Raw genomic sequence first — 25,106 nt, 5'->3', positions numbered from 1 at the left:
TTGGGGCTCATAGAATTGGATCCCCTGGTTTAATCCTTTTGAAACTTGAAGGGAATTTTGGGGAGAGGCACTGGATACTATGCTGAAAATGTAGTGCCTCTAACTCAAAAAACAGCCCCTCCAGAGCCCAGATACCCTTGGATCAATTTTCCATTATACCCTATGGGAATCAGTCTCCATAGGGAATAATAGAGTGCCCAGCAGACATTTCCCTCCCCACCCAGTTTTCTGATGATCCTGAAGTGGGGGGAGGCCCTCCAGAGCAAGGGATCCCCTGCGCCCTCCTGGGGATTGGCAACCCTTCCTGAAGGTCCCAGCAGGATCTGCCCACAATCACGCCCCCACCCCTCACCAAGCATCCCAGAAGTGGAGGAGGTTGATGGCTAGGACTGAGGCATGGGGCAGCCACAGGAAGGCACACTTGGTGGCCCGAGGCCTCCTCTCTGCTAAAGAAATGCTAGGAGAGAGACATATCACCACAGGATCTGGGTCCCAGCACTCCTCATGAGTAGGGGAACTGACTTGGATTGTGGGGAGAAGCTGAATGTGGAACACAGCTAGAACTGTAGTGGTGCTTACGATATATATCTGCAGCCAGTGTGGGATCAGTTTGAACACTGAACATGGATTTGTCAAATAATGCATTTATTTTATTAGAAGCTACCTGAAAACACATGGGGTACATCTAAGTCAGCAGAAACCATGCATGCCCATAAAGTCTAGTTAGGCAGATTTATTTATTTTGTTCCACTTATATCCCGCCCTCCCCACCGAGGCAGGCTCAGGGCAGCTCACACAGATATGTGCATGCATGAATAAACATAATAGTATAACATTAAAACCATAAAACACAGAATAAAATAAACATAAATACATAAAAATTTTAGTGCTATGATCTTAATCATTTCCAAATTTGTAATTCTCTGTACAAAAGATCTTAGTTGTCCTCTCTGCAGCTGCTGTACAGTAGATTGTTGGTGGTGGTTCATATGTTGCATTAAGCTGTAGTGGCCAGCAACCTAGTTCACAAATGCCTGGTGGAAGAGTGCCGTCTTACAGGCCCTGTGGAACTGTATGAGCTCCCGCAGGGCCCTGACCTCTTCCGGCAACTCATTCCACCAGCATGGGGCCACTACAGAGAAGGCTCTGGCTCTAGGTGTCATGAGCCTGGTCTCTTAGGGCTGGGGATTATAAGTAGATTTTGCGAACCAGACCGAAGTGCTCTCCAGGGAACATGTGGCGAAAGGCAGTCCCTCAGGTATGCAGGCCCGTGGCCATATAGGGCCTTAAAGGTGAGAACCAACACCTTGAAACGGACCCGGTATGCTTTAGGCAACCAGTGCAGCGCTTTCAGCACAGGTTGAATGTGTTCCTGTATAGGAAGGCCCATTAACAACTTGGCTGCTGCATTCTGTACTAACTGGAGCTTCGGGGTTTGAGACAAGGGCAGCCCCATGTAGAGGGCATTGCAGTAATCCAATCTTGAGGTGACTGTGGCATGGATCACTGTAGCCAGGTTGCTGCGTTCGAGGTAGGGGACCAACTACCTTATCAGCCATAGATGATAGAAGGTTGACCTGGCGGTGGCTGCCACCTGGGCTTCCATATTTAAAGAGGGTTCCAGGAGCACCCCTGAACTTTTGACCTTGGGTGCTATGAACAGGTTTTCATCAAACATCAGACTGAGTAGGAGGCAAAGGAAGCCTCCTTTGGCAGTGAACTTCTAAACGTTGGGGCAACTACTGAAAATACAATGGCATGAATTGAACTGCATTCCATAAATACATTTAGAATTTACTAAGAATTCTATCAAATGAGCAATCCTAGAATAGAGCAATCCTAGCTTCTTAATACAATGGGTTCTGCAAGACCATACAAAATAAACAACAGTGAAAATGCAATGGTCATTCACTGAAGTAAGTGGTATGTAAACTAAATGGTCTCAACTGAATGCCCAGCTTTATAGGAAAAAGTCTTTCTGTTGAGATGTTTTTTCACTTGATAGCTGTTATCTCCTTTGACTATTAGGCAACAAAAATGTATTACACTATGACAAAGTGCGATTAAAATAGGATGTTCTGGTGTACTAAACCTTGGCAAATGGGTAGGTTATCCCACGTTCCATCATCTTGACATACTGAAACCATGTTGTCTAAATCAGGGTAACGGATCTGGAATCCTTCATGACAGCTGATTATTAACTTATCTCCAGTCCTGTATGTCTTGTTATGAACATCTGCATCTTCAACATGTGGAGCAAGGCAATCTGCGACTTCATAAAGAAATTACATATTAACAACTTGGCCAACTAAATCAGTGGCAAAACTCATAAAAACTTATCCTCCAATACTACTTACTATTATAAAATCTGAACGCTTTTATATCCATATCAATTAACATCACATTTTCCTGGTCATCAGCATTAAGACATTTACAAGATGTCTTTAGGTTCTCATTATTTAAAGTTTTATAAAAGTTTATAAGCTTTCAGAAGGAGAATGTTCAAGTCAAACTAGTTAGCAACAAATTTCTCCTTCTTTCCACATCATATTAGATGAATATTTAAAATTATATTTCCAGTACAGGGAAGAGTGCTACCTCTTCCATCAGTGATAATGCTATAAAGGGGAAAAAATAAAACTGAAGACACAGTATAAAGGAAGCTTTGAAACTATCTAATCAGAACTATGCTACAGATTTTAACTCATTGCAGTTTCACAGTGTTCATACAGTCATTTTCATCCAGTTGACAAAATTTACTTAGTGATTTTTATTCTGATGTTCCTGTAATGCAGTATGCATGATTCTCATGTTCTCTGCTTTATCTTCATAACCTTCCTATGAGGGAGGTTGAGTTTAAAGTGAATGATTGGTCTAAGGCAACTCAGTAAATTTTATGGCAAATCTGAATTGAACCCTTTTCTAGTCTCAGTCCAGCACTATAAGCACTATATCACACTGGTTTAACAGCATGACTTTGATAACATGGGCAAGAATCCAACACAGTGTATGTTTGCATAATCACAGAACTATCTATTTTATGCAAATGACTTAAAGTAAGATACCTTCCAAGGACTCTCAAATTCTTTTGAACTTTTCCAATTTAAAATACAGTTTGGAAATGAGTTGCAAGAGCTTTATAAAGGAAAAATCAGCAGGCTTTCTGGGGGGAGCAAATTTACACACTTCTTTGGAAAGATCACACAACTAAATCATCAAACTGCCTTTTGTATATAGGGAAGTTCAGCGAACTAAATTAATTCTTAGATGGTGGGTGGATTGGACCTAGAAAATAAGCTTTTCAAGAGTAATGCAGGAAAAAAAATGCATCTGTATATCTCCTGCTTCCAGTGACTTCTGTTCTCAGAGCTGTCATCTTGCTCGCTATACTCATACTTCCTTATCTCCTTATTTGGGAGGCCTTCTGTCACAAAAGCTCACAATAGGCACACCTCCTCCCTGCTTCAAACCTTCCCCATGCACCAATTGGAAAGTTTAATTTTAAATGTAATTTAATTTTTTTATTTATACCCTGCCCTATCCCACAAGTGGGCTCTGGGCGGCCTACAACATTAAAAACCTTACAGAAACATTAAACAAACCACATCCAGACTAGACAATATCTTAATTACAAAATCTGCAAAATTACAGAATTATCAAAATAGTATCCAATGTAACTTAAGCACCTAGATGGTAAGATGCTGATAAGGCCGGGGGAAGCGATGACTTCAGGGGACACAAGCTGGATCAAAAGCCTGGTGGAAGAGCTCTGTCTTACAGGCCCTGTGAAACTTGGATAAGTCCCGCAGGGTCTGGATCTCCAGTGGGAGCTCATTCCACCAGGTGGGGGCCCGGACTAAAAAGGCCCTGGATCTTGTTGAAGTCAGTCGGGCATCCTTAGGACCAGGGATCACAAGGAGATGTGACCTCAGGGCCTGGCTCATATGGGGAGAGGTGGTTCCAGAGATATGGAGGCCCCAGGTCGTAAAGGGCCTTAAAAGTAAGGACCAACATCTTGAAACAGATCTGGTAATCCAGGGGTAGCCACTGCAGTTCACATAGCATTGGATGCATCTGCACCAGTATAGGCCTCGTTGCTAATAACTGGGCTGCAGCGTTCTGCGCCTGCTGGAATTTCCGGAACAGGATCAAGGGTAGCCCCACGTAGAGAGTCTTATAATAGTCCAATCTGGAGGTGACCATTGCATGAATCACTGTGGCTTGATCATGGGGGGGTGAGGTAGGGGGGCCAACTGTCAGGCCCGCCTCAGATGGAAAAAGGCAGCCCTTGCAGTGCAGGCAACCTGGGCCTCCATAGATAAAGAGGTATCTAGGAATACCCCCAAGCTGGCCTGTGCCTCAGAAAATTTGGACCGGGTGTTACAGGCCGTGGCTGGGTGGCTCAGGCTGAGCGGGCTGAGGCTAAATCCGGCGAAGACAGAGGTCCTTTGCTTGGGTCGTCAGGGTCTGGGAGGGGAAATCCCTTTGCCAGTTTTGACGGTGCGCCGTTGACAGCGACGCACAGGGTCAAGAGCTTGGGGGTACTATTGGAGCCTTCCTTAATGATGGAGGCTCAGATAGCAGCCACTACCAAGACCGCATTCTTTCACCTTAGGCGGGCGAGGCAGTTGGCCCCTTTCCTGGAGCGTGACGATCTAGCAACGGTGATCCATGCAACGGTCACCTCAAGGTTGGACTACTGCAATGCTCTCTACATGGGGCTGCCCTTGTGCCGAACCTGGAAGTTGCAGTTAGTGCAGAATGCCGCCGCCCAGTTGTTATTGGGGCTCCCAAGATGGGAGCACATTCGGCCGGGGCTCTGGGTTCTGCACTGGTTGCCAATAATATACCGAGTTCGGTACAAGGTGCTGGTCATTACCTTTAAAGCCCTATATGGCCTAGGACCTGCCTACCTGAGGGACCGTCTCTCCCCACATGTTCCCCAGAGAGTACTGAGATCAGGAACTCAAAATCTGCTCGTTGTCCCCGGGCCATAGGAAGCCCGCGTGAAATCTACTAGGGACAAGGCTTTCTCTGTAACGGCCCCTTCCTGGTGGAACCAGCTACCAGAAGAGGTGAGGGCCCTGTGGGACTTTGCCCAGTTCCGCAGGGCCTGTAAGACAGCCCACTTCCGGCTGGCTTATAACTAACCGGCATTGGAAACTGAGTGTAGCTTTAATAGACTGCTGTTATGTTTTTTTAATGTTTTAACTGTGTAAAATGTTTACATTTAATATTTTTATGTTAGATTTTATGTGCTGTGAGCTGCCCTGAGCCACTTCGGTGGGAAGGGCGGGATATAAATCGAAACTAAACTAAACTAAACATCACACACATGGTTGATGAAACGCTCAATTTTTTGACAGGAGGCTTCTGCGACTTGTGGATGGGGCACCATGGCAGTCTAGTCTGCCCTCCCAACCCAACCCTGTAACTATGACACAGTCATTAAAAAACTAAGCAATGATCAACTGGCATTACATCAAAGAAGCCTCTCTCTATCTCCATAGTAGTAAAGCCTCTTCAAAGAAACTTCCTTATTCTTTCATGTCATTCCAGAAGCCATTAAATGTTTCCTGAATTGCCTGGAGCCAGGCAATTGCCTGAATTGCTGGCTGCCTGCTTCATTAATTACTTCATGTTTCTCATGCTCTGACCTTACTTCCCACGGAGCTGACTGAGATAAACAGCTGCTGCTTCAAATACTACTCTAATCTCTGTACTGCTGATGTTAAGTAATGATTTAAAAATTAAAGAAATTGCAAAGGTGGCTTTTCCCCAACTATTCATGTGAGGGTAGAGTTCCCAAGTCTGACTCAAATATCTGGAGATTTTGGGGATAGAGCCAGGAAACCTTGAGGTGGAGCCAGGAGCAAGGTTTGTGACAAGCACAATTGAACTCTGAAGGGAGTTCTGGCAATCACATTTAAAGTGATTGCACATTGTTTAAATGCCTTCCTTCCATTTGAAACAATGAAGGATAGGGGCTCCTTCTTAGGGTCCTCATAGAAAAGGACCCCCTGGTCTGACTGTTTTGAAACTTGGTGTTTTGAGAAGCGGCACTGGATGCTATGCTGAACATTTGGTGCCTCTACCTCAAAACCAGCCCTCCCAGAGCCCCAGATACCCATGAATCAATTCTCCATTATATCCTATTTTTATTTTAATATTATCCTTTGTTATCTTAATTTTCTATGTGTATATCTTTCAAGTTGGAGACTTCAGGGCTGCCAGTTTGTTGGAACTTAATCTATTTGAAAGAGAAGTAGATGAGCAAGGCTGAAAAACAGGACTTAACTGACCACGTTTTGCAAGCCAGAACTAATTGGTGAATTGAACTCAGACTGCCTGTTGCTTTTTCTTTTTACTGCTACATGCATATTTTATCTCCATTGGTTTTGTTGCATTGTTCTGTATGATGGATGTGATGCATTGTATACTATATTTCAGTTGTTGTTGCTTGTCCTGAGCCCACTTGCAAGGAGGGTGGGATAATAATTATAAAGAAATGTCAAAAATCCTCTGTGTATGCAAGTGCTGATTTTATGGTTGATTTTACTATGGTTGATTTTATAAAATAATTTTAGAATTTCAAGCTTCAAAATGTCTTGTTTACAACATCCCTGTGTACAAATATGTCACCGCATCTTTTAGTCCTCTTCTTGAAGGTCAATTTCCAGGGGGGAGGGGGGTGCTGAGTAATTTTTTTTCTGAAAAGGGGGCATTAGGCCAAATAAGTTTGGGAACCTCTGGTCTAAACCAAGTCCTGTACTCTTATGCTGACTGTTTTGGTAGGGAAAGGCCATCTGCACTAAGTCTATCATTTTCTAGCATTTTCCCCTTCTAGGACCAGCAGTGAAAAAGAATCTGGCTAAGACTAAAATGCTCAGTTTTGATAGTGAAAAATCAACTGGTCAATAGCATTTCCCTGCCTTAGATTCACCCAGCTGCAAACTCACAACCAACATTCTCTTTTATGCATGATACATTTGATCAGATAAATAATTTATAAGCAACTTGAAAGGCTGTAGTCATACCCCCATTTCCTTCCAAACCTCAGCACTCCTAGTGTTTTCACTTTACATGAAGATTGGGATTCAAGACAGTTTGCATATTTATAGCCTTGTTTCTTCATAGCTGCCATTTGCAGTCTACTCCACATTACCATAGATCAGTTTGCTAATTCCTCTGTTTTTAACTTTCTTATGATTTACATTAGAGTCAATAATGCAAAAAGACATTTGAGGCTAAGAGCTCAAAACATACCCACATCTACATTTGTAATTAACATTACACAAGAATCCTTCCAATTTGCAGTACAATGAATAGTAGATTGGGAGGGGGGGGGGTTGGAATGTGATCCATATGCCAAAATGGCGGTGAAGATATTCACAAATGCCTAGCCATTCTAAAAATCATTAATGTTTCAATTGGGTAACCATGAAGGGAATTGATGGAGTCAAGAGAACAGTACCCTTCCACATGCACACAAATATCTCAATAACAATACAAGATCCAGAATACGTTACATGGTTATTTACATAAAGATTATAGTCTGCTTTTAATAAGGAACTTCTTTAAATCACAGAAGGCTTTCAGACCGGGCCTTCTCTGTAATGGCTCCATTTTGGTGGAACCAGCTGCCGGAGGAGGTAAGGGCCCTGCGGGATCTCACCCAATTCCGCAGGGCCTGTAAGACAGTCCTCTTCCGGCTGGCCCACAACTAACGGCCCTGTATACCGACTACCGAATGCTGTATATTGTATACTGAATTTTTACCTGAAGCTGAATGGAGTGTAGCTTTACGACTGCTGGCTGTTTTAATTATGTATAGTTATAACAAATGTTTTATTTTAATTATATATTGTGAATTGTTAATTTAAAGTGTAATTTTATACTTTTATGTTAGTTTTATATATGTTGTAAGCCGCCCTGAGCCACTCGATGGGAAGGGCGGGATATAAATCCCAGATAAATAAATAAATAAATAAATAAAGATGTTATATGGTTATTTGTTGGTCCCCTCACAAACCGTTCCAGAAGATGATGTGGGATTATGGAGCCCAGGACTATTCCAGGGACTCCCAGTTCCCCTGAGTTCTTTTATTGGTTGGCTAGAGACTGGAAAGGGGCTGAATGTAGTAAAAAGAGAGATAATGGTTCTAAAACAAAACTAGTTTATCCCATTATAAATTTTTAGGACAGAAGTAATTTCATCATTTATAAATTTTTAAGACAGAAAACATAACATTTCACTATTCAGCATATCATCATAATTTCATATTAAATCAGGGCCTTTTTCCTGCCAGAGCGTACTGGAGCTCCACTCTGCTCGGGTTGGCCAGGGCTCCAACTGGCCCAATCTGGCATGTAGCTGTTCCAAGCTGCCTGCCTCCCCCCCTTCCCTGGTCTCCTCCGCTTGGTATATCTCCTTTCGGTATATGTGTCTCACACACTCCCATATGTGCAAAAGCATGCTGAGGTAACTGCACCACTTGATATTCCCCTCACACTGTCCATGAGCTGTAGCTGCTGCTGAAGCAACTGTGTGCTCAGCTTGCTCACAGCTGCTGCTGCCAAACCACCCTTGAGGCTGAATTCTTACACACTTGCACAGCTACACTCTTCCCTCACCCCGACTCAGCAAACGTGGCATGGGCCTGCCCCCTCCTGCACAGCAGCCACTGAGAGAAGCTCTGCATCTCAATTCGAACCATCCTGTGCTGATAACACCTCCCGTTCACCTCCAGAGCCAATTAGACACCAGACTCCCTGCTGATAGACATGCCCGTCTGGGAAGGAGGAAGCTGCAGAGTAGGACGGAGAGGAAAAAGAAGAGAGAGGAAAAGAAAGAATGTGCAGGGCTGCTTTCCTTGTAGGAAAGCAAATTCTTTTCATATTGAGGCAGCTTCCATGAGAGGAATGCCCCTGAGCAGGAAGGCAGTAGGGGAGACAAGGCAGAGCAGGGCCAGCCCTAGAGACTTTTGCGCCCTAGGCAAAACCAGGAAGAAAGCTCCAGCCTCCATGCCTCTTGGGAGAGTGTTTAAGAACTGTGTATGACATGGGATGTTCCTTCTGTTCTTTTTGTCCCTGGGACGGGGAGGGGCGTGGTGGTGGTTGTGCATCTACTGAGATTACTGAGCCCTAGCAACACTCAGTTTGCAAAAAAAGTGACTGTTTGGGTAGATGGGTGCTGAAGAGAGCATGTGCGTGGATGGCAGGAAATCTGTACCTTATAGCTTGTTTTCCCAAATCATGTATGTTGGTATCCTAATGAGTTATGTGGTAATTTTGAACAAGTCTTCTAGAAGCAGAATGAACTAGTATTTTTTTTTCTTTAAAAGAGACTGCTAAACCTGAAGGAGAGTGCATGATGGTGGCTTAGAGTGCTGCTGGACTCACCTACCTTATATAATTAAAGCATGCATCTATTGTAGTGGGGAATTATTTAAGATACAGATCTTTATAGATCACTTTCCCACATTGCTCAAAATGATTGTCTACAAGGACTTTGAATACTCCCTTGTGAGATTTAGCCATTTCTTAGAACACAAGTTTTAGTGGCACCTGAAACTTTTAGGAAAGATTTGTGAAGCATATATCAGAAATCAGAATCCTGCTTTGAGACTCTAAAGGTGGCAAATGCCTTGAGGTTGGGCAAATGGGACACTGGCAAACTCCCTTTTGACTTGTGTGGGATTTTATTGTGGCACAGGATTCAGATCAAAGAATGTTGTTCTTAAATAACATGTTTGTGTGCATATATAGGGAATAAGGCATTCCTTGGAGAGGGGGAATGCATTCCTGTAACTGGCTGCTAAAATGAAAACAATGGGCACTTTTGCATGTGCTAAATAATGTACTTTCAATCCACTTTCAGTGCACTTTCCAATTGGATTTTGCCAGTTCACACAGTAAAATCCAGTTGCAAAGTACATTGAAAGTCAATTGAAAGTGCATTATTTAGGGTGTATGGAAGCACCCAATAATGCACACAGCAGTTATGGAGGAAAATGTAACACTTCCTTTAAGGGGGGGGGCAGTGAATTCCACATGTTAATCACCCTTTGGGTGAAGAAGTACTTCCTTTTATCAGTTCTAACCCGACTGCTCAGCAATTTCATTGAATGCCCACGAGTTCTTGTATTGTGAGAAAGGGAGAAGAGTACTTTTTTCTCTACTTTCTCCATCCCATGCATTATCTTGTAAACCTCTATCATGTCACCCATGGCGTTGGCCTTTTTTATTGCAATTGCACATTGTCTTAACATTTTCAGTGAGTTATCTACCATGACACCAAGATCTCTCTCTTGGTCAGTCTCTGCCAGTTCACACCCCATCAACTTGTATTTGTAGCTGGGATTTTTGGCCCCAGTGTGCATTACTTTGCACTTGGCCACATTGAACCTCATCTGCCATGTTGACGCCCACTCACCCAGCCTCAACAGATCCCTTTGGAGTGCCTCACAATCCTCTCTGGTTCTTACCACCCTGAACAATTTAGTGTCATCTGCAAACCTAGCCACTTCACTGCTTACTCTCAACTCCAAATAATTTATGAACAAGTCTGCTCAAATTCATGTTTGTTACATCACTAACGCTGTCCAGCCATCTCATCTTTTGCCGTCCCCTTCTTCAGTTGCCTCCTGTCTTTCCCAGCATCAGGGTCTTCTCCAGTTAGTGCTCCCTTCTCATTTGGTGGCCAAAGTATTTGAGCTTCAGCTTCAGCATCTGACCTTCCAGGGAACAGTCAGGTTTGATTTCCCTTAGGACTGACTGACTGGATCTTCTTGCAGTCCAAGGAACTCTCAAGATTCTTCTCCAGCACCACAGCTCAAAAGCATCTATTCTGCGCTCGGCCTTCCTTATGGTCCAACTCTTACAGCCATACATTACTACTGGGAATACCATCGCTTTGACTATATGGACTTTTGTTGGACTTTTGTTGTCTCTACTTTTTATTATACTGCCTAGATTCGCCATAGTTGTCCTCCCAAGAAGCAAACATCTTTTAATTTCATGACTATAGTCACCATCTGCAGTGATCTTGGATCCCAGAAATGTGAAGTCTGTCACAACTTCCATGTCTTCCCCTTCTATTTGTTAAGGTGTGATGGAGCCGGATGCCATGACCTTAGTTTTTTTTGATGTTGAGTTTCAAGCCTACTTTTGTGCACTCTTCTTTCACCCTCAACAAGAGGTTCTTTAGGTCCTCCTCACTTTCTGCCATTAGAGTGGTATCATCTGCATATCTGAGGTTGCTGATGTTTTTCCCAGTGATCTTAATTCCGGCTTGTGCTTCATTCAAGCCAGCATTCCGCATGATGTATTCTGTATATAAATTAAATAAGCAGGGTGACAATATACATCCTTGTCGAACCCCCCTTCCTATTCTAAACCAATTCCTATTCTGACCATTGCTTCTTGACCCTTATATAGGTTTCTCAGGAGACATGTGAGGTGGGCTGGTACTCCCATCTCTTTAAGAACTTGTCACAGTTTGTTGTGATCCACACAATCAAAGGCTTTAGTGTAGTCAATGAAGCAGAAAAAGACTTTTCCTGATACTCCTGTGCTTTCTCCGTAATCCAGTGAATGTTGGCAATTTGATCTCTAGTTCTTCTACCTCTCCAAAATCCAACTTGAACCTCTGGTAGTTCCCGATCTATGTACTGCTGAAGCCTAGCTTGTAGGATCTTTAACATGACCTTGCTGGCATGTGAAATGAGTGCAATGGTGAGATAGTTTGAACATTCCTTGGCATTACCCTTCTTTGATATTGGAATATAAACTGATGTTTTCCAATCCTGTGGCCATTGTTGCATTTTCCAAATTTGTTGACATAATGTGTGCATCACTTTAACAGCATCATCTTTTAGGACTTTGAATAGCTCAACTGGGATACCATCCTCTCCGCTCACTTTGTTGTTAGTAATGCTTTCTAAGGCCCATTTGACTTCACAATCCAGAATGTCTGGTTCGAGGTCAGCGATTTCACTGTCATGGTTGTCAAGGACATTGAGATCCCTCTTGTATAATTCTTCTGTGTATTCTTGCCACCTCTTCCTGATCTCTTCTGCTTCTGTTAGGTCCCTACTGTTTTTGTCCTTTATCATGGCCATCTTTGCACAAAACGTTCCCCTGATGTCCCCAATTTTCTTGAATAGATCTCTTGTCCTTCCAATTCTATTATTTTCCTCTATAGCTTTGCATTGTTCCTTTAGGAAGGCCTCCTTATCTCTTCTTGCTGTTCTCTGGAAATCTGCATTGTTGGGTGAATCTTTCCTTTTCACCTTTGCCTTTCGCTTTCCTTATTTCCTCAGCTATTTGTAAAGCCTCATCAGACAGCCACTTTGTTTTCTTGCATTTATTTTTCTTTGGGATGGTGCTGATTGCTGCCTTCTGTACAATGTCACGACCCTCTGTCCATAGTTCTTCAGGCACTCTATCAACTCTAGCTCCTTAAACCTATTCTTCACCTCCACTTTATATTCATGTGATCAAGGTCAAACCTGAATCGCCTAATGGTTTCCCCAGTTTTCTTTCATTTAAGCCTGAATTTTGCAATGAGTAGCTCATGATCTGAGCCACAGTCAGCTCCAGGTCTTTTTTTTTTTTTGCTTACTGTAAGGAGATTCTCCATCTCTGACTGTAGCGTATATAATCAGTCTGATTTCTGTGTTGCCCATCAGGTGATGTCCATGTGTAGAGTCGCCTTTTAGGTTGTTGGAAGAGGGTATTTGCTATGACCAGCTTGTTCTCTTGACAAAACTCTATTAGCCTTTGCCTGGCTTCATTTTGTTCTCCAAGGCCAAACTTGTCAGTTGTTCTGGTTACCTTTTGACTTCCTACTTTGGCATTCCAGTCCCCTATGATGAGGACATTTTTTGTGTGTGTTAATTCTAGAAGGTGTTGTAGATCTTCATAGAAATGGTCCACTTCTACCTCTTCTGTGTCAGTGGTTGGGGCATTGACTTGGATTACTGTGATATTGAATGGTTTGCCTAAGATATGGACCAAGATCATTCTGTCATTTTTGAGATTGTATCCCATTACTGCCTTTTTCACTCTCTTGTTAACTATAAAGACCACACCATTTCTTCTAAGGGACTCTTGCCCACAATAATAGATGTAGTGATTCTCTGAGTTCAATTCACCCATTCCTGTCCATTTTAGTTCACTGATTCCCGAGATGTTGATGCTCAGTCTTGCCATCTCTTGTTTGACCACATCCAGCTTAGCTTGATTCATAGATCTTACATTCCACGTTCCGATATAGTATTGTTCTTTGCAGCATAGGACTGTTCTTTCACCATCAGACACATCCACAGCTGAGCGCCCTTTCGGCTTTGGCCCAATCACTTCATTCTTTCTGTGGTTACTTGTATCTGCCCTCTGCTCTTCCCCAGTAGCATATTGGGCACCTTCCGACCTAAGGGGCTCATCTTCCAGTGCCATATCTTTTAGTCTTTTGTTACTGTCCATATCTTGGCAAGGATACTGGAATGGTTTGCCATTTCCTTCTTCAGTGGATCGCATTTTGTCTGGGCTCCCAGCTGTGGTCTGTCCATCTTGGGTGGCCCTGCATGGCATAGCCCACAGCCTCACTGAACCACGCAAGCCCTCTCACCATGTCAAGGCAGCAATCCATGAGGGGCCCACAGGACATACATTTTTTAAATAGAGCTTTGAGGACCAATGTTCCCTTTAAGCTACAGAACCTTATGAGCAAAAATTCTACTTTGTGAGCTACAGCTATTAAAGTTGTGAGCTACTGGAATTAAAGTTGTGAGCTATTGGCATTAAAGTTGTGAGCTACTGTATAAATTATTGTGCTCTGGGGCTGTTTTTTCTGAGCTAAGGTAAAAATATGTGAGCTGGAGGCTAAAAATCTGTGAGCTAGTTCATGCTAACGCAGCTTAGAGGGAACACTGTTGGGGACTATATTTGGAGGTTATTTGCTCTCTTCCTTTTAAATGGCTATAATTCCTAAAAAAATTACCAGGCTAAAAGGAAACAGTCTTATTTTCCTCAGATGGACTGGAAAAAATGAAGTTCAGATTTAAAAATAACTCCTCAGAGGGAGAATAAACAACTTTAAATTTCCCCCAGAGAAGGAGCTTTGGAGAAAGATGATCTCTCTCAGCAGTGACAAAGAGAAGATGAAGAAGATGAAGATATTGGATTTATATCCCGCCCTCTACTCTGAAGAGTCTCAGAGCGGCTCACAATCTCCTTTACCTTCCTCCCCCACAACGGACACACTGTGAGGTGGGTGGGGCTGGAGAGGGCTCTCACAGCAGCTGCCCTTTCAAGGACAACCTCTGCCAGAGCTATGGCTGCCTCAAGGCCATTCCAGCAGGTGCAAGTGGAGGAGTGGGGAATCAAACCTGGTTCTACCCAGATAAGAGTCCGCACACTTAGCCACTACTCCAAACTGGCTCTCCAAAGAGATAACTGGAGAGTGTCCCCTTCCTCTGCCTTTTCATACTGAAAAGGTGGAAAAGGGAAAGGAGATCCCCCTTGCTTTCTAGGAGCTTAAAAAACCTCCAAGCAGTTGGTCTGCGCAAACACAGATACCATGTGAGATTGCACAGGTACCATGACAATAAACCCACATCCATATCCAGTATTGCACGACCTACTTCACATCTTCATGGATATGTTAGGCTTTGTAAGGAGAGAGCAACAACAAAGGATTAAAGAAGAGGTTTCACACACATAGGAAGATATGGAATTTCATGCAAAAAGAAACATATTGCGAACAGCCAAAACAGGAAACAGGATGGAAAGCATGATAAGAATAAGCACAAAAACAGATGAAGCAAAATGGAAAATACTATTCCCCCCCCACTTCCTCCAGCCTCATTTTCAGGCACAAAACAGATTTCCTGGTCTCCAGACTGACTTATGTGGACTGACACAGCATGCAAAATACTGCATTGACTTTGGACCTGCTGTTGTCTTGGATTCTTGCTGTTCTACAAATAGACACTGAGAACTGATATGAAATACGAGATTTGCATTTTCAAACACAGGAAACATTGATCTAGTTACAATGATCTATTTCAATTACTTCATTCTCATTTTTCTCAGAATATAGATGGAGATTGAACCATTTTAATTGTATGGCTTCTAGCCAAATACTCTGTTGCTCTCTGAGCTATTACTGTGACTGACATATTATAAGCCCCATTTCCAAACTTCAGTCAGTGCAGCCATATGAATATTGATTTATACAAGAAATTCTGCTGAACCTCTTGACCTCCCTATCTACTGGTTTAAAAAATGATTCTTAAAATCCTAAACAAAATAAATATCTTTTAAATGAACCAAAATATCTCAAAATAGACACAACAAGGTACATCCTACTTCTGTCCTCCCTTCTCACTGAGCAAATCTGGAAGCCTTCTTTCGGTCAAATGAGCCTTCAATTTAATTGGCTCTTCCTCCAATACAAGCGCCATGTAAACTGAAGGAAGGCTAGGTCCACAGCAATATGTATAAAAGTCTCCTTATTCACAGACATAAGTCACAAGATCAGACAAATTTTTGACACCAAAGCTTTCATTATCTATCAACCTAACATTAATGGTGTTAATAACGCAATGTAAACCTTTTCCTTATAATAACAGAAAAAGTGTTTAAACAATTTATAGGGGTCATGTCAGTTTAGTAGATAATCCACATAGTTCAACATACCAGAAAATATTGGGAATTATCATGACCAAATTGGAATCCATTATCAACTTGTTTGCAGTAATTAAATTAATCATTCTGATTGATCATCAGGACTTCTGCATCTTCTCCTTTCTGCTGCAGCCTGCAAAGCGCATGGGGAATGGGGGGGGGGACTCTGAGGAGTGGTGTGAAGGGGGACTTGGAGGACTGTCATAATGAGGGGTGATCAGTATTGCCCCTTCTTTTGTATGCTGGAATCTTGAGGTCCAACCATTTAGCTGTCAGTCTTTCCATAAAATATTTTCAAATATTTTCTGTGAAATTTTCCGTGAAATATCCCGCAAAATATTTTCAGTTAGTCTTTCTGTGAAATATTTTCCAATAAATACCTTTTATTATGAACTGATTTTCAATCCCGCAAAATATTTTCAGTTAGTCTTTCTGTGAAATATTTTCCAATAAATACCTTATCGGTATTTTGGGGGTTTTATTCAGCTGAACACATATTAGATAATCTGATTTGGCTACTAAAATAGCTGTGTCTGAATAAAAGCTGAACTGAACTCAGTGCAAAGGAAACTTTTTAAAAAAATAAGCAATTCTCTGGTTCCCTGAATTTCTGACTTTCTTTTCAAAAAAACCTCTCTAGCCCATTCCATTGTGGAGATCTTCAGGGGAAAAGCATACCTGCTGCAACAGAAAGGGCTAGAGACTTCCTTTTGAAAAAGGCTGTCATAATGGTATAACAACATTAAGTGTCAGATTTTTATTTTTAATGGAAACAAACCCAGTTACCTAGGTGCAGGGATAGTCACTGCTACAGAACTGGGGCACGGAAACAGGGGAATCTTCCATGTGGAAGCCCTTTTGTCTCTGTATACCTGCAGCTGCACCAGCTGCACCAGCAACATGGAAATTACAACATGGAAATTAGCATGACAGTGTTTTATTATGAACTGATTTTCAATTCTGAAGCTGATGGGAATTTATGAAAGCACAGAGTATAATTTTATTTCTACACACACACAGTTGTTTAATAAGGTTGTGCATACCAAAATTCCTGAGCTGAAAATATACATGAAAATTGCTGGTTTTGATTGTTACTGTGATTTTTCCAGAACTGTTACACAAATCCAGGCATTACAAACCTAACCCCAACACCAGAAGAATCCATGTAGTTTTTTGTGCACACATCTTGTTTTTCTTTGATCTCTAAATTTCCTGGGCAAGATTGGGGAAGGTAGTTCCCTGCTGGTGTAAGCCAAGAGCAGGGCCTGGCAGAGCTACAAGTCTTGCTGGCTCTTTCTCTTTACCTCCCTCCTTGTGGGGGCAGGGATCTTTTTCTTTTACAAGTAGGATGGCTGGGGGCACCCTGTTGGGGAACATAGGAGGAGGAGATCGGGTTTATACCCTGCCCTTTACTCAGAGTCTCAGAGCAGTTTATAATCTCCATTCTCTTCCTCTCCCTGCAACAGACACCCTGTGAGGTAGGTAGGGCTCAGCTCTTTCAAGGACTGCTTTTGAGAGAGCAGCTCTTTCAAGAACTGTGACTGACCCAAGGTCACTCAGCAGGTGCATGTGGGGAGTGAGGAATCAAACCCAGTTCTCCCAGATTAGAGTCTGCACATTCAGGGGTCGTTTTGTAGAAAAATAGGTGGTGGAACTCATTAGCATAACTCATTAACATATGCTGCCCCACCAGCCAAAAGCAACCCAATGCAAGAAAGGAGAACCCCGAGCGAGCGAGGCCTGCTTGGGCTGGCTAGAGATCCAGCCAGCCCAAACAGGCCTCACTCTCCTGGGCCACCCCACTCCAGTCCAAAGGCCAGCAAGCCACACGCCACCCAAAATCACATAAGAAGTGGAGAAAGGGTAGTGTGGGCTTCTCCAGGGGTTAATGAGGGTTGCTGGGGGCATGGCAAAGCCCCTGGTGGCTGGCTGCCTGTTCTCCTAATCCAGGGATTGTTATGCAGCTACACCTACTATTCAATGGACAAGGTAGGTGGGGAGGAAGAGGGGGAACCGTCAGAAATGTTCAGGAACTGTGCTCTTTTGAGCTCCTGCTGAATCTGAGGCCTGTGTGCACTTAACCACTACATCAAAATGGCTCTCCCTTGATCCAATTTGCTTTTAGTTGACAGGTGGCACTAGCTTCCATGCAGTGCTGTTATTTCCTGGAAAAATAGCTACTCCAGCCTTTCTGAAAAAGTTCACACAGGAAATAATGGTTGAGCTGTAGTTATTTCTAGCTTCTTCTTCCCTCTCTTCTTTTGCCTTATATAAATGGGATGGCTGGGAGCACCTTGTTCTGGGCCCACCCATTGGTCCAATTCACTCAAAACTTTTTTGGGGGAAGTTGTTTTGTGAAAAATTGCTGTTATTTTCTTTATAAACAGCTGCCCCAGATCCTCAAATTGGTTTCCCCTTGAAAATAACAGTCATGAAAATCCAGAATACCCCCCCCCACACACAAATCAATTTGAAACTCAAACCAGTAATGTCCTATTCTATCAAAAATCAGCAATCATGGTAACACATCCCCCCATGGTAACACATTCCCTTATAATTCACTCTGATATTGTTCCAGTTAAGTGAAGTAAAAAACCAAGCACTCTTCATTTTAAGTGCAATGACAATAATCTAGTTATGAAAGTTAATAGTTTTGAACATTCTTAGGCTTGTCATTTATTTAAGTAATGATGTTTTTTGAATTGTGCTACCACTACTGAAAGGGGAAAAAACCTTGAAAACTACCCTTTATTACAAATGCTGATTGTAGAACATTTAAAATGATTTTGGAGACACATGTGGTGAGATAATTCTTAAAGAAGGACCACAGTTTTATTGATTACATGTGACTGAAACAACTGGAAGGATACTCTCTCTTTTTTTTGTAGAGGTTGAATAGATTTTCACATTGGATATTTTATCTCCAAAATGTTTAAATTCAAAATTGGATTTGGATAATTGTGGTTAAATTCTTCAGAAAGAAAAGAGGACTTATCTTTTATTGGTCTTTGTTCTGCAACACAGAAGAGATAATCTTGTATAAAATACTAAGATATTGGATTTATATCCTGCGCTATACTCTGAATCTCAGAGTCTCAGAGCAGTCACAATCTCCTTTACCTCTCCCCCCTCCTGCACACACAACAGACATCCTGTAAGGTAGGTGGGGCTGAGAGAGCTCTTACAGCAGCTGCCCTTTCAAAGACAATTCTTACAAGAACTATGGCTGACCCAAGGCCATTCCAGCAGCTGCAAGTGGAGGAATGGGGAATCAAACCCAGTTGTCCCAGATAAGAATCTGCACACTTAACCACTACGCTAAACTGACTCTAGTGAGTTTAATGAGTTCCTTGTAAATATATCTCCTTATTATAGAGAAGAGTTTCTGTACCTAAGGAGACAGAAATGAATTTTATGAAATGAAAACTATCTTCCATCAGTTACTGTCTCATTAAAGCACTAGATTTCCAGGCAATGACAAACAGAAAGTAACTTTTTTGACTGGCTGTAGTTAGTATATCGATATATCATGCCTCTATAGATAAATCCAGAGATTGGAGCAGACAAGACAGATCTTTCCACAAAGCAGATTAAAAAAAAAAAGATTTGCAGAAAAATCTGACTTTTTAAAAACAAAAAATGGGGGCTAGCCCTTCTAAAATAATAGCAGTAGTGATAGGCAACCCCAACAATATTGCCAGCCTTCAAATCTTGGTTTTTGTCTGTAAAAACCAGGATTATATTGCCCCTCCCCCAGGTGTGGCAGAAGCTATGACTAAATGCCACAGATGCCCAGCTTGGTACTGCACAACTTTTCCCAGGGAGTGGCTGCAGGGCCCTGCAAAGGGAGATAGCCTCAGACTGAGGCAGGGAGTCCTGCGGCCCCTTTCCCTACCTGGCAGCCAGGCAGAGAAAATGCGGCGTCACTCTGAAGCTGCCTCACCTGCAAAGGGAGGCAGCCTCAGAGCAAGGCAGGCAGTCACATGGCCCTTTCCCCCCACGCAGCAGCTGGGTGGAGGAAGGAGGAGGCACGGAGTCGCTCAGACCCCCCCTCCCATGGGGGGCGCAGCCATGTGAGTGGGCTGGGGCAGCAAAAATCCCAGTGCTGCCCCTGAGTGGCTGCCAGGGGAAAGGTGAAAGTCAATGTGGTGTAGTGGTCACTGTGTCAGACTAGGATCTGAGAGACTGAAAAGTAGTGGGTAAAATGCTATGATGATTCCAGCATAGCTCTTTTGTTAGCAAAAAGCCAACTGAAAACACATGCAGCTAGCTGCAACTATATACACAGAAACCCCACCCAAAACACACCTCCAACAATAAACAACCTAATAGAAAAACAGGCACTCAGAACCCTCATTTGCATGGGCTTCATTCAAATAGATATTATCTAATTGGCTGGCTCAGCAAGGGCGGCCACTCTGAGTTGTAGCTGCAAGGAGCCTCTCAAACAATGGGCTTCATTCAAATGGATATTACTTGATTGGCTAGCTCAGCAAGGGCAGCTAATCTCAATGCAGCTGAAAGGGAGCCTCTCCAACAAAGGGTCTTTGTTTGAAGCTCCCAGTACACTACAGAGACCCAGCTTCAAATCCCCACTCTGACACAGAATACTGTTAGGTGACCTTGAGCCAATCACTCTTTCTGAGCCTATTCTCCCACAAAAAGTAGTTGAGAGGATAAATGTAGGAGAGGAGAATGATGTAAGCACTTTCAGTTCCAAAGGTGGAGTATAAATGAAGTAAATAAATAATGCAGCTGAAGACTGGAGCGGGGAATAAAAGAAAGGTTGGTGAGTGGGAAGGATAGAAGCAGTGAAAGGGAAAAGGATATGTAGAATTCCAGGAGGAGAAACAGAAGAAATAGTGTGGGAAAAGAAATACAGTAGAAAATTAAGTAACCCCACAAGTCTTTGCAGGTTCACTGATGATTTTGTTCTATATGTTGTCTTTGATGTGGATTATATAGTTGCTGAGTGCCTTTTTATTTATAAAGAATGGGTATTTTCAACTTTTATATAAAACAAAAGAAGCAATATCCCAAATTAATTATTTGTTTGCATACTACTACCACTACTACTACTACTACTACTAATAATAATAATTCATTCTTTTATAGTAACACTAGGAATAAGGCCTATTGTGGAGAAAAATACAATAGGCTCTAGAAAGAGGCTCTGGGCAAGTGCCCTCCACCCTTGTTGTTAATCGGCCAATCACTGATAGAGTGCACATCACAACCAATGGGAACACTGGATTTGGCCAATTCCATTAGGGAATTATCATCTATGATGATTCCAAAAGCCAAGTGCATGATTCATCAGGAAGACTGAGTCTAACGCTCTTCTTTTTATTATGACTGCATAGTATCTGAATATCTCTCAGTTACTGGACTATATTAAGAGCAGGCATTCAACTACTTTCACCCCTTCAACAACCTGACAATGAGCCAATCTACGCAAGAAATTCATTTTCTGACACTACTGTACAAATACATGATGGAAGCAAAGAACCACCTTATAATAATAATAATAATAATAATAATAATAATAATAATAATAATAATAATAATAATAATAATAATAATAATAATAAATTTTTATTTATACCCCGCCCTCCCCGCCGAAGCAGGCATATACCAGAAACCTACTGACCGACAAACATATCTATATGCCTCCAGCTATCATCCAAAACATACCAAACAATCTATTGCAGGGGTGTCAAACATCCATCCCGTGGGCCAGAACTGGCCCGCTGAGGGCTTTGATCATGCCCACAGGTCTCTGTTCTCCCATATCCTCCCCCTCCCATTCTTACCCGTTGAAGCTCTGAGGCTGAGTCTCTTTCAGTTCTTTCAGTTTCAGCCTGGGAGCTTCAAAGGCTCTTTGAAGCACCCTTTGAAGCTTTGAGGCTGAGCCTCAGTTCCCCGGCTCTTCCTACCTTTCTTTGCTGGCTGCTGCAAGGAAAACGTGGGGTGGTTTTTAAGATCCATTCCATGTTTTTCTTGCAGCTTTGTCTGTGCTCGGCAATGGTTCCAAATGGAGTGGAGATGGTTACATTTTCAGCATTCCTATAGCCAGATGAAACTTATGCTTCCTGGAGTTGTGTCCTTGCAAACAAAGGGTTCATGCTTTCAGTCAGCTTATCTCTGCTGAATGGGGAATAATCTGAGTAGACTGGGAGGTAGGGGAAAGTTTACAATGCCATTTAATTGTTTCCACAGAGTCAGAGCCTTGTGCTTTTTCTTGATGTTTTATTTTAAAAACTGCACTGCCAAATCCCACTATTCTCCGATTTTTCCAACTTAAACTATTGGAAGAATTTTAAGCATGCTTATATTTTAAGTTAAAAAATAGTATCTTTGTGTTTGTCTGTGTCCATTATAAAGTTTATATCTCCACTACCTGGCATATTTTTTGACAGCCATGGCCCGGCCCCACAAAACCCCATTTGTGTCAGATCCGGCCCTCCTAACAAATGACTTTGACACCCCTGATCTATTGTATAAAGCCAGGCTCTATGCTACAACCACATCTACTCCAATCCTACAGAAAGAGATTCTCACCTGAGGGATCTACAACAACAAAAATTGGAAATAAAATATTCACTTGAAGTCAAGAAAAAGTTGGAGGAAACGAAACTACGTCCAACAGACCCTTATATTTTCTCCTAAGCCTCTTTAGGTCTTTACGCTTTCTGCAGCTAAATGCCCCATTATCTATCAGACTTAACCATTCCAAGTCATCGCAGGGCATTTATGTTGGCTAGACTAAATGTGTTTCCCTCCAAAGTTTTACAAGGGAGATATCATCGAGTCCCTTTAGGCGACAGACTCTGTTCCTGTGGAGCGAATATTCCCAACTCAATTCAGCATATATTGCTTGACTGTTCCTTTTATCATAATCTCCATAAAGATTTATTTTGCAAGCTTTCTTTCTCCCCAGATTTGTCTATTCTGCCACCCTGTTTAACATGTAGAATTCACTGCCACAGGAGGTGGTGGCAGCTACAAGCATAGCCAGCTTCAAGAGGGGGTTAGATAAAAATATGGAACAGAGGTCCATCAGTGGCTATTAGCCACAGTGTGTGTGTGTGTATTTGGCCAATGTGTGACACAGAGTGTTGGACTGGATGGGCCATTGGCCTGATCCAACATGGCTTCTCTTATGTTCTTATGTTATTATTTATTGAACGATTCTGAGGGGAAGGTTAGTGAGGCTGTGGCAAAATTTTTGGCTGACATCCTTAAATTTAAACCTGACCATGTATGAATGCATCTGTAAGCTCGGTTTCATTTTGATTTTATCTCCAATGTTTAAATTTTTACATTCTGTGTATTTTTATTTGCAGCTGTTATGCCATTAAAGTTTTGGTATGGTATGGTCAAGAAACAGATTAACAAAGCCAGATGATACATAGGGAAAACCTGTTACAAGACAGGCCCCGAAGAGACAATAACGGAACACCACTAGTAGACACATACAGCTCAAAACAGTTCAACACAACATCAGTGACTTACAACCTCCACTGGATAATGACAGTTCTCTTTCACAAGTATCTGCATTCATATGTCAGGAGGAACCACAGTTCATTTCAAACCATAAATCCTTCATGCCACAAGAGAACATCATAGGAATGAGAAGCAAGCATAGCAACAAGTCATGTTCATATACATGTCAGATTAACTGAAGTTGAATTCAGCCAACAACCACCTGTCTCTTAACTCTGTGTTTTGTCCTAATGACTGAGGAAGATGTATCCATGAACATACATGCACTTGGTCTTATGGAAGATCCTGAAAGGAGAGTCTACCTGCTAAATGCTGGGAACTTTGGTACTGGGGGGCAAATCTTTTCTTGCCCTAATTTTAAACAACTCCTCACCCACAATAATACAGCATCTTACTGGAACATGAACACTGGCACTAAAGCTTACAATAAACCCAGATGCCAACTTTGCTGCCAGACACATCCAGACAACACAATCGCTGGACCTAACAACATCACCTACACCATCTCAGGCTCATTCACTTGCTCATCTTCTGACATTGTATATGTTATTAAATGCCAACAATGCCCTCCAGTTCTCTACATAGGGCAGGGGTATCAAACTCATTTGTTATGAGGGCTGGATCTGACATAAATGAGACCTTGTTGGGCCAGGCTGTGTTTGTCATAAAATGTAGTGCCAGGTAACAGAGATATCAGGGCTTGGTGGGGTTTTTTGCAGAAAAAGCTCAGCATGAACTCATTTATATATTAGGCCACCATCATCATTGTTTCACAAGGGCTTTTTTTCCGCAGAAAAAGCCCAACAAGAACTCATCTGCATATGAGGCCATACCCCCAATGCCAACCCAACCAGAACTGTGTTCCTGTGCATTCCTGCTCAAAAAACACCCTGAGAGACATAAACTTTAAAAAGGGCATAGATAAACACAATTATCTGAAAACACGCTTAAAACAGTAGCACTTGTTTCTTTGTATCTCCCCCATGCAATCAAAGAGACTGGGCAAAGGAAGCTCTTGCTGTTTCCTTCCTTCCCCAGAAGACCTGAAGGAAGAGGAGCCTCAGACAATAGAAGGAAGAAAGGCTTAGCTCAGTAGCTCAGCAATGTGATTGAGAGAGCCTGGCAAAGCAAGCTCTCCCTTCCCCATTCCTTTCCAAGGGAGGAGCCTCAGCTAATGGGGAAAATAGCCTTTGCTCTGTAGCTCCTGTGTGATTGAGCAAGCCTGGCAAAGCAAGCTGTGATGCAGAAGGAAGTAAAAGAGAGGGGAAAAGAAGCAGACGACAGCCAGTTGCTTGGGGACCTGATCAGAGTCCTCTGGGGGCCTAATTTGGCTCCCGGGCCGCATGTTTGACATCCCTGACATACAGGTCAAATTTTACGCCAAAGGATAAATGGACACAGATCTGACATCAAGAATCACAAAACTGAGAAACCTGTAGAAGAATACTTTCAACCTTTTAGGACATTCAATGGGGGACATTCAAAGCAGCTGTTTTATTGAAAAGGAACTTTGGAAACAGACTCAAATGTGAGACTGCTGAGTTACAAGTTATTACAACATTCAGGACAATGAAACCCCCAGGGCTTAACAGACACATATGCTAACATCATTCTGCTTGTATATTTTTTTATTATGCTGTATGCTAATTTGGTTCTATTCACAGGTCTTACCAATTGCCTTCATCCACTCTTAGTTATATTTACTGCACATCTTTATATTTATGCATCTTGAGTCTAATTGGCTCTTCCTGGAAACATCCTCCTCACCTGCTGCCTATATGTAAAAGCTGGTGACTTCTGTTTCAATGTATCTGAAGAAGTGCATATGCACATAAAAGCTTACACTCAGAAAAAAAAAACTTTGTTGGTCTTAAAGGTGTCACTGCACTCAAACTTTGCTTTGCTGCTTC

At 42.3% G+C, this 25,106-nt stretch overlaps 1 protein-coding gene across 3 annotated transcripts in view; it reads right to left on the bottom strand.

Annotated features, from left to right (window-relative positions):
• Positions 1–25,106, bottom strand: part of SUSD4 (sushi domain containing 4) — a 203,029-nt gene that overhangs the window by 55,048 nt on the left and 122,875 nt on the right. Inside the window, exon 4 of one of the 3 annotated variants that reach the window (XM_060246075.1) lies at positions 2,093–2,272. The exons of the other annotated variants lie outside the window; for them this stretch is intronic. Within the exon in view, the coding sequence (XP_060102058.1) occupies positions 2,093–2,272 (180 nt within the window). The remainder of the gene's footprint in view (positions 1–2,092; positions 2,273–25,106) is intronic. 3 annotated transcript variants of the gene reach the window in all.

This window comes from Heteronotia binoei, chromosome 1, assembly GCF_032191835.1.
Source record: "Heteronotia binoei isolate CCM8104 ecotype False Entrance Well chromosome 1, APGP_CSIRO_Hbin_v1, whole genome shotgun sequence".
Lineage (NCBI taxonomy): Eukaryota > Metazoa > Chordata > Lepidosauria > Squamata > Gekkonidae > Heteronotia > Heteronotia binoei.
The sequence above is the reverse complement of the archived record's forward strand: the minus strand, read 5'-3'. Positions and strand labels throughout refer to the sequence as shown.